At 50.0% G+C, this 10,688-nt stretch overlaps 1 protein-coding gene across 1 annotated transcript; it reads left to right on the top strand.

Moving 5' to 3' along the window:
* Positions 1-1,285: 1,285 nt before the first annotated feature.
* LOC125552567 (putative N-acetyltransferase HLS1) lies at positions 1,286-3,327 on the top strand. Its single transcript, XM_048716169.2, has 3 exons — positions 1,286-1,722; positions 1,878-2,026; positions 2,193-3,327. Exons 1-3 carry the CDS (start codon positions 1,537-1,539, stop codon positions 3,043-3,045), a joined length of 1,188 nt encoding a protein of 395 aa, XP_048572126.1. The 5' UTR covers positions 1,286-1,536; the 3' UTR covers positions 3,046-3,327.
* Positions 3,328-10,688: the final 7,361 nt, after the last annotated feature.

The following is a 10,688-nucleotide window of genomic DNA, read 5'->3' on the forward strand; positions in this document are numbered from 1 at the left end:
CAAGTATGCTTTAAGTTTCGTGCTGTGCAGGCCCAACAGTAAATGCAACCAACCAAACGGGCTCAATCTTTTCCGCACGGGCCAGGCTGGGCCTAATGCAGGCAACCAAACACGTCCTAAGCAACTCTTGTCCAGGTGGTCTCAAATTATTTTACTGTTGTTTCTCTCATGTCACACTGACATGTGAGACCCATGTTTGTAATTTGCTGGCTTTTTTGGTAACAAAATGAAAGCCACCGCGCGACTCACTCGTTGCCTCCTCCACTTCCACCTACTGACATGTGGGCCACCGCTAATAATACCATTCGAAAACTCTAAAGAAAAAAGAGAGCAGTAATACCATTCGAAAACTCTAAAGGAAACTGAGATGCCTTGGCGTTTTAGCACCAGCAGCGTGGAAAAGGTGATAGTTGCAACATCTTGTATTCTTTTGCGCGGGAGACTCCCTGGTAGTACTCGCCAACATCTTGTGCTCCTGGTAATACGGGAACAGTTCGGGGCAGTTTGTAGAACATGGCCGTGTTTCTGTCGGCACAGAAGAGAATCGATAAAACAAAGGACGAATCACCTGGGAAGGGAAGATCTACAAGTTGGCCGCCTCGCCAAAATCCACTCTGACTTCGCCGGATAACCTTAACTATTGGGCGAGTTGGGTTCAGGTTCAGGGGGGGAGGGATCGGTCGCAATGCTGGCCTTGCCCTACGACCGACTCAGAAAACCATATTCCTTCCGATCCACTAGCGCTCACGTGCGTGCGTCACGGTAAAACCGACCGTTGTTAGTGTTGTAACGCCGCTAAACAGGCTGGCCTTTTGTGATGGCCGAAAGAGCGGCAAGCAGAGCAGAGCAGAGCAGAGCCAGGTGTAAAGCGGCAGTTTCCCCCCCTCCCACTATCCAAAGACCACCTTAATGCCATCTTAATTTCACGGCGCCTTAAACGCCGTTGCTGCCGTAAACCCCCAATCATGTGCTCCACTCTCCATTTTTATTTTTACGACGGCGGCGGCGGCGGGCTCCACTCGCTGGGAAAACCAAAAGGCGGGGCGGCTCGTTCGGGTTGGGCCTCTTCTTTTCGACTGGCAGTCATATGCTCCTTGCCGCTTGATCGCCGCCTTTCCAGTCGCGCGACGGCTAAGCATGTCTGCACTTTTTCTTTTCCTGGTTTATGAGGAGGAGCGATCAGCGCGCGCGTGAGTTATTATTTTAGCTTTAGGCCCCTAAAATCCTCTTCGGTTTTTAATTCCGGTCTGCCAGCCGCGGAGCCCAAGGGATAGGAATTTTTAGAGATTATTATGGTGCGGGGAGGCCAAGGATAGGAAAAGAATTCAAACGGAGGCTCCGCCACTATATATACGCGCGCTAACTGCTCCGCCCTCCCTGCGACTGCATCCACGCGCCGCTTTCTCCTCTCCTCTCCTCCCCTCCTCCCTCCTCCCCGCCGGCCTGTCGTCGACATGACCGCTGACCGGGTGAAGCTGGCTGCGGATGAGTGAGTCGTAGGGATACGGTATACGGTTACAGTCGAGCTCGAGCGCCATGGAAGATGCGGAGGGGAAGCCGAGGGTAATCATCCGGGAGTACAGCCCGTCGACGGACCGCGCCGGCACCGAGGCCGTCGATCGCGAGTGCGAGGTCGGCCAGCCCGGCGGCATGTCGCTCCACGCCGACCTGCTCGGCGACCCCGTCGCCCGCATTCGCAACTCGCCGGCGTATCTCATGCTGGTAAGTGCCTGCTGTCTATCTGCTCCGGCTTGCTGCTTGGGTGCACAGTTACACTTACACGTCGCGAGGGCAGACGAGCAGCGAGCTGATTTCCATCGATTGCGGCTGGTAGTGGGTTGCTTTAATCCTCAACTGTGTTGATTTTGACATGGAAGGTAGCTGAGACGTCCGCCCAGCCCGGCCGCATCGTCGGGCTCATCCGCGGCACCGTCAAGTCCGTGGCCACGGGGAAGAGCTGCCCCGGCGCGCCCGCCTTCGCCAGCGTCGGCTACATTCTCGGCCTCCGCGTCTCACCTTCCCACAGGTAAAACACAATTGAATTGACTTGAATTGAATTGATTTCATCTTCTCCCCGTCCGTGACACTCATGAGCGCCCGCCCGCCCGAGTACGCTGTGGCATTGATTCGGCGTGTGCGTGGCGAAGAATTACGTACTAATTAATGGCGCCGCGCGTGATCGGCGGTTGCAGGAGGATGGGCGTGGCGCTGCGGCTGGTAGGGCATCTGGAGCGGTGGTTCGCGCTGATGGGCGCCGAGTACGCGTACATGGCCACGGACAAGTCCAACGAGGCGTCTGTGCAGCTCTTCACCGGGCGGTGCGGTTACTCCAAGTTCCGCACGCCGTCGCTCCTCGTGCACCCCGTGCACGCGCACCGCCTCCGGGCGCCGCGCCGCGCGGCCGTCTTGCCCCTGGACGCGCGCGACGCCGAGCGGCTGTACCGCCGCCGGTTCGGCCACGTCGAGCTCTTCCCGGCCGACATCGGCGCCGTCCTCGGCAACAGGCTCTCGCTCGGCACGTTCCTGGCCGTCGTGGACGACGGTTTCAGGTGGCGCGGGGTGGAGCACTTCCTGGCCTCGCCGCCGGCGTCGTGGGCCGTGGCGAGCCTGTGGGACTGCGGCGGCGTGTTCCGGCTGGAGATGCGCGGGGCCTCGCGCCTCCGCCGCGCGGCAGCCGCCGCGAGCCGGGCGCTGGATCGCGCGGCCAAGTGGATGCGCGTGCCGTCCGTCCCGGACTTCTTCCGGCCGTTCGCGGGCTGGTTCGCGTACGGCCTGGGCGGCGAAGGCGACGAGGCAGCGCTGGCCGCGAAGGCGCTGTACGTGTCGTTCGTGAACAGGGCGCGCGGGAGGGCGGCGGCCGTGGCGGTGGAGGTGGCGGCGCTGGACCCGCTCCGGCGGCGGCTGCCGCACTGGCGCAGCCTGTCGTGCGCGGAGGACCTGTGGTGCATGAAGCGGCTGGGAGGCGGCGAGCCCGACGCGGACGGCTGGGATTGGGCCAAGTCGGCGCCCGGGCAGTCCATCTTCGTGGACCCCAGAGAGGTGTGATTGACTCGGCAGCGACCGTAACCCGACCAGCCAGAGAGAGCTAGAGCTAAGCTAGGGGTTTAGATAGGAAGGTTTTGGATTTAGCCGTGGAGATTTTGTAGGAGCCTAGTTCGTTTTCCTTTTTCTGACAGAGAAGAGAAGAAAAGAACTGGTAGGCGGCTGTGAGCCGATGGATCCATACCAGCCATGGAATCGACGGGACAGAAAAGAGAGATGCGACGCGGATGGCGATCGAGAGCCAGCCGTCTCAGATATTATCATGCACACATGCAGTTACTACCAGATGTATGCATGTGTCAATGTGTGTCTAGATGCTGCTCACCCTGGCGCTCTCCCCTGTTTTTCGTCCCTGTAAGCAGTTTGCGCCGTGCAGGTGTGCGGTCGCCGGCCGGCCATATAATTGCGACGGCATATCGAGTAATCAGTGGCATCCATCCATCCATCCATCCAACTCAATGCACCGCCACTGTTGAGTATATACGCGGCTCATGGCCGTACCTTTCCCGAGTTCCGGCACTGTGCGAGCTCGACGACGAATTGATGGTGGCGGATGCAATCGCAGATGGGGCGCCTGACGCCCCACTGTGCAGAGCTTAGCTTCGCTCGTCCGTTTGACCGGGCAGGCCGATCGTTCGGTCGTTCGTTGGTTCGTTTGGCTCGTACGCCCGGGAATATTGCACTGTACGCCACGACCGCGCTGGTTGTCGTGGGGCGCGTACTGCGCCCACCTAACGTAGCGTAGGTGCGAGATGAATGCCGTCCATAAGAGGCATGGAGCTCCGGTGTCGCGAAATGGGAAAAGGCCATCCATCCATCGCACGCCGGCCGTACGAGCTTCGTGGTGTGCATGCAGATGCAGGGCAGGGGAGGAAATCATTGGGTTTTGTCGCCGTGTAAGCATCCCATTCGCCCTTTGGGATGTGCGTTTGTTTTCTGCGCATTTACATATGTACGTGGTGTCACTTCATCAACTCCATCAGGGGACGTAAAAGTGATGCCGCACGTGCGTAGTACAGAGCTTAGCACGTAAGTAAACGAATGCATCACCCACTAATAACACGTTCTCTCTCTCTCTCTGGCGACAATGTCCAATGATGCGATGGCACGAAATCTAGTGCCACCATAGACAGGGTCGACGCGAGGTCAAATTATGCCGAGCCATAATTCAAAAGTAAAATAAAATGCCAAGCCGTTGCTCTGGAACTAAGTGTCGCCCTTTCACCAAGTACATGGCCTCGCCTTTTGCGATAGCAGAACATTTTAGTTTAGTCATTATATCGATCTGATACATCCGCATTAAAAAGTTGTGAAAATAAATCATGTGATAGTAGCAACTTTGCTGACAAAAAATGAGTAACAACTTAGTTAGCTGGGATACATGTTGCATATTAAAACAACAGGCAAACAGATGTGCTGGCTGTCTTAAGGGTATTATTTTTAAAAACCGAGGCAAAAGGCTTGCCTTTTTCATTAATAAAGGAGTTTTAAAAGGTTCATGTTATCAGCTACACAACATAGGCCGTCAAAGGTAAACTATATACGGAATTACTCACACGGCATGATCTTGCTCCAGTGCGTAGCTCCTATGGTGACCCAAAGCTTGGCCTCATCTTGGATAAGCTTTTTTAGGAGGTAGAAAGGCGGCGTTGATTTTTTCCTAAAAACTCTAGCATTCCTTGTTCCAGATGATCCAACACACAAGCATGGTGAGGGAATCCATCGCCTTCCGGTTTGCGGTATTTGGTCGGGACATGCTGGTCCACCATCTACATTTTGCTCGGTCCCCCATCGGTCCATCTCAAGCTCTCCAAGCCCTAGACAATCCCTCACCATCCTCCCAACATGCATTGTGAACCGACATTTGTAGAATAGGTGTGGGGTAGTCTCGTTGGCCCTCTTGCACCGTGTGCAAAAGCCACAATTGTCCCATCCTCTCTTTTGCAGTCTGTCCGCCATCCAGATCGTACCGTAAAGTGCCAACCAGGAGAAGAACTTAACCTTGGGAGGGCCCCAAACTTTCCAAATGGTTTGGTAATGATGGTGGACGTGGATCCCGGCAATTGAATCATGTAAGCCGACGTCGCAGAGTACTCTCCATTTGCATCAAACTTCCAAGAAATATCGTCTTCAACATCCGTGCGAAATTGGAACTGATCCAGCCTAATCCAAAGATCCACATGATGAATGATGTGATCCACCATGAGAATGGCGGAAGGGTTGATCTTGTATACTCAAGCGTTGTGACGCATCACATCGCGCACCGCCCATTTTTTTCGCTTGGAGGATGCGAAAACGAGAGGGACGATGTCCTTCGGACTCTTACCAAGCAACCATGATGCGTTCCAAAAATTTGTCTTCCCTACATTTCCCACGGTGGTGACGGTGGAAGCGTAGAAGAGAGCCATATCAGTCTCACTGCAAGGGTTCCCCATCCCGACCCATAGCTTGGTCTTCAGGTTATTGCTTGATGTGTTGGTTGGTATCGAACTATTTAAGTATCCTTTAACTAAACGACATCACTCTAACAATATACTTGTATATATGCACTAATTAAAAACCTAGGGTATTGCAAGGGTAAATCACTTAAAAAGACAATTTTTTGGAGAGCAAGCTGCTACAGTTGGCAGACTTGCATCCAATATGTAAGAAAGCTAATAATTTGAACATTTCTTCTCTACTTAGTATCTTCTCCTTTCCAACCACAAATTAAGGAAAATAATATATGTCTCGTCCTACTCGACATGCCGAAAGTTATCGTAATGTCCAAAATAGCGATGAATTCCACCATGTCAAATTATCTACTTCATCATTTAGTGGTTTCCAAAATTGGAAAACCAAAATTAGAGCGGACAATATCTAAAAATAAGCAGGCAAGCGGCATAACAAGTGTTATTACAGGAGATGGTGCAAAAACTACTAGAGCCCAAAGTAAACCGATTGATGCTGATGGCATGCAACAGTCCTATAATGCCCACTTTCCTCCCGTGCGGGCCCAATTAGATCAATCTATGGGGAAGGTGAAAACCGATATCCTGGCATGGATTAATGATGCTGAGAAAGAGGCAGATAAGGATCAATGCTTTAACCTGCTGGGCCACATGGAATTAGTTGATGACACGGATCTAAACACGGGCTATGATTGTGACTTTCTGACAGTTGAGGTGTACATATGTACGTTGCGTCATTTCATCAACGCAATCAGTGGAAGTAAAAGTGATCCCGCACGTGCGTACAGAGTTTAGCGCATAAGTAAACGAATCCATCACCACTAATAACATGTTCTTTGGTGAGATCCAAGATGCGATAACACGAAATCTAGTGCCACAATAGACAGGACCAACGCGGGGTCAAACTATACCGAGCCGTTGCTCTGGAATTCTGTGTCTCCCATTCACTAAGTACATGGCCTCACATTTTCTGATGACAGAAAATCTTAATTCAATCCCTATCAAGATGCTACAACCTCATTAAAATGTTGTGAAACAAATCATCTGCTAGCAACTTTTGTTGACATAAAAAATGAGTAATTGCATAATTAGTTGGGATACATGTTGCATTTTAAAACAATAGGCAGACAGATGGTCCCTTTTTTGGAAACCTAGGCAGTTTGTCTCTCTTTTTTTCGAATACGCATGAACGTGCCTATCATGCATTAAAGAATGACATGGGAAAAAAGAGCCCCAACCACCATTAATAAAGGAGTTCTGAAAAATACATGTTATCGGCTCCACAACATAGCCGCCAAAGGTAATTAAATTACATACATAATTACTCTCGTGGCATGATCTTGCTCAAGTGCGTAGCTCCCGCGGTGACAAAATCTTGGCCTCATCTTGAATAATCTTTAGGATGTAGAAAGGTGGCAGTGATTTTTTCGTAAGAACTCTAGCATTCCTCTCGTTCTAGATGGTCCAACACACAAGCATGGTGAAGGAAACCATCACCTTACGGTTTATGGTATTTGGTCGGGACAATGCCGGTCCACCACCTCTTGACGTTTTGCTCGGTTCCCCATCCGTGCATCTCAAATGCTCCAAGCCCTAGACAATCCCTCTGTTGGGGAACGTAGCATAAATTCAAAATTTTCCTACGTGTCACCAAGATCTATCTATGGAGTCATCTAGCAATGAGGGAGGAGTGGATCTACATACCCTTGTAGATCGCGCGCGGAAGCGTTCAAGAGAACGGGGTTGATGGAGTCGTACTCGTCGTGATCCAAATCACCGATGATCCTAGCGCCGAACGGACGGCACCTCCGCCTTCAACACACGTATGGAGCAGCGACATCTCCTCCTTCTTGATCCAGCAAGGGGGAAGGAGAGGTTGATGGAGATCCAGCAGCACGACGACGTGGTGGTGGAAGTAGCGGGATTCCAATAGGGCTTCGCCAAGCGCTGCGGGAGGAGGAAGATGTGTCATGGGAGGGAGAGGGAGGCGCCAGGGCTTAGGTGTTGCTGCCCTCCCTTCCCCCCACTATATATAGGGCCAAGGGAGAGGGGGGGCGCAGCCTTGGCCCTTCCTCCAAGGAAGGGTGCAGCCAAGGGAGGAGTCCCTCCTCCCCAAGGCACCTAGGAGGTGCCTTCTCCTTTTAGGACTCTTCCTTTCCCTCTTCTCTTGGCGCATGGGCCTCTTGGGGCTGGTGCCCTTGGCCCATATAGGCCAAGGCGCACCCCCTACAGCCCATGTGGCCCCCCGGGGCAGGTGGCCCCACCCGGTGGACCCCCGGGACCCTTCCGGTGGTCCCGGTACAATACCGATGACCCCAAAACTTGTCCCGATGACCGAAATAGCACTTCCTATATATAATTCTTTACCTCCGGACCATTCCGGAACTCCTCGTGACGTCCGGGATCTCATCCGGGACTCCGAACAACTTTCGGGTTACCGCATACTAATATCTCTATAACCCTAGCGTCATCGAACCTTAAGTGTGTAGACCCTACGGGTTCGGGAGACATGCAGACATGACCGAGATGACTCTCCGGTCAATAACCAACAGCGGGATCTGGATACCCATGTTGGCTCCCACATGTTCCATGATGATCTCATCGGATGAACCACGATGTCAAGGACTTAATCAATCCCGTATACAATTCCCTTTGTCTAGCGGTACGATACTTGCCCGAGATTCGATCGTCGGTATCCCGATACCTTGTTCAATCTCGTTACCGGCAAGTCTCTTTACTCGTTCCGTAACACATCATCCCGTGATAAACTCCTTGATCACATTGTGCACATTATGATGATGTCCTACCAAGTGGGCCCAGAGATACCTCTCCGTTTACACGGAGTGACAAATCCCAGTCTCGATTCGTGCCAACCAAACAGACACTTTCGGAGATACCTGTAGTGTACCTTTATAGCCACCTAGTTACGTTGTGACGTTTGGCACACCCAAAGCACTCCTACGGTATCCGGGAGTTGCACAATCTCATGGTCTAAGGAAATGATACTTGACATTAGAAAAGCTTTAGCATATGAACTACATGATCTTGTGCTAGGCTTAGGATTGGGTCTTTGTCCATCACATCATTCTCCTAATGATGTGATCCCGTTATCAATGACATCCAATGTCCATGGTTAGGAAACCGTAACCATCTATTGATTAACGAGCTAGTCAACTAGAGGCTTACTAGGGACATGGTGTTGTCTATGTATCCACACATGTATCTGAGTTTCCTATCAATACAATTCTAGCATGGATAATAAACGATTATCATGAACAAGGAAATATAATAATAACCAATTTATTATTGCCTCTAGGGCATATTTCCAACAGTCTCCCACTTGCACTAGAGTCAATAATCCAGTTCACATCGCTATGTGTCTAACACTCAAGGTCACATCCCCATGTGACTAACACCCAAAGAGTTTACTAGAGTCAATAATCTAGTTCACATTACCATGTGATTAACACTCGACGAGTTCTGGGTTTGAACTTGTTATGCTTGTGAGAGATGTTATAGTCAACGGGTCTGAATCTTTCAGATCCGTATGTACTTCGCAAATCTCTATGTCATCTTGTAGATGCAGCTACTACGCTACATTTGGAGCTATTCCAAATAACTGTTCTACTATACGAATCCAGTTTACTACTCAGAATAATCTGGATTAGTGTCAAAGTTTGCATCGGCGTAACCCTTTACGACGAACTCTTTTACCACCTCCATAATCGAGAAAATTCCTTAGTCCACTAGTTACTAAGGATAACTTTGACCGCTGTCCTGTGATCCATTCTTGGATCACTCTTGTACCCCTTGACTGACTCATGGCAACGCACACTTCAGGTGCGGTACACAGCATAGCATACTGTAGAGAGCCTATGATAAAAGCATAGGGGACGACCTTTGTCCTTCCTCTTTCTTCTGCCATGGTCGAGCTTTAAGTCTTAACTTCATACCTTACAACTCAGGCAAGAACTCCTTCTTTGACTGATCCATCTTGAACACCTTCAAGATCATGTCAAGGTATGTGCTCATTTGAAAGTACCATTAAGCGTTTTGATCTATCCTTATAGATCTTGATGCTCAATGTTCAAGTAGCTTGATCCAGGCTTTCCATTGAAAAACACTTTCCAAATAACCCTATATGCTTTCCAGAAATTCTTCGTCATTTCTGATCAACAATATGTCAACAACATATATTTATCAGAAATTCTATAGTGCTCCCACTCACTTCTTTGGAAATACAAGTTTCTCATAAACTTTGTATACACCCAAAATCTTTGATCATCTCATCAAAGCATACATTCCAACTCCGAGATGCTTACTCCAGTCCTTAGAAGGATTGCTGGAGCTTTGCATACTTATTAGCATCTTTCAGGATTGACAAAACCTTCCGGTTTGTATCACATACAACCTTTCCTCAAAAACCGTCGACGAAACAATGGTTTTTGACATCCTATCTGCAAGATTTCATAAATAATGCAGTAATCGCTAATATAATTCCAACAGACTCTTAGCATCACTACGAGTGAGAAAGTCTCACCGCAGTCAACTCCTTTGAACTTGTCGGAAAACTTTTTAACGACAAGTCGAGCTTTCTTAATGGTGACATTTACCATCATTGTCCGTCTTCCTTTTAAAATCCATCTGTACTCAACAGCCTTACGACCATCGAGCTGTTCTGCCAAAGTCTACACTTTGTTTTCATACATGGATCCTCTCTCGGATTTTATGGCCTCGAGCCATTTATCAGAATCCGGGCCCACCATCGCTTCTCCATAGCTCGTAGGTTCATTGTTGTCTAGCAACATGACTTCTAAGACAGGATTACGTACCACTCTGAAGTAGTACGCATCCTTGTCATCCCACGAGGTTTGGTAGTGACTTGATCTGAAGTTTCATGATCACTATCATAAGCTTCCACTTCAATTGGTGTAGGTGCCACAGGAACAACTCCCTGTGCCCTGTCACACACTAGTTGAAGAGACGGTTCAATAACCTCATCAAGTCTCCACCATCCTCCCACTCAATTCTTTCGAGAGAAACTTTTCCTCGAGAAAGGACCCGATTCTAGAAACAATCCCTTATTGCTTTCGGACCTGAGACAGGAGGTATACCCAACTGTTTTGGGTGTCCTATGAAGATGCATTTATCCGCTTTGGGTTCGAGCTTATCAGCCTGAAACTTTTCCACATAAGC

This window comes from Triticum urartu, chromosome 4A, assembly GCF_056163025.1.
Source record: "Triticum urartu cultivar PI428250 chromosome 4A, HENAU_Tu73, whole genome shotgun sequence".
Classification (NCBI taxonomy): Eukaryota; Viridiplantae; Streptophyta; class Magnoliopsida; order Poales; family Poaceae; genus Triticum; species Triticum urartu.

Coding starts and splice junctions, on each gene's coding strand:
- LOC125552567 (XM_048716169.2), top strand. CDS start 1,537: ATGGAAGATGCGGAGGGGAAGCCGAGGGTAATCATCCGGGAGTACAGC. Junction 1,723..1,877: donor CGCCGGCGTATCTCATGCTG/GTAAGTGCCTGC, acceptor TTGACATGGAAG/GTAGCTGAGACGTCCGCCCA. Junction 2,027..2,192: donor CGCGTCTCACCTTCCCACAG/GTAAAACACAAT, acceptor CGGCGGTTGCAG/GAGGATGGGCGTGGCGCTGC.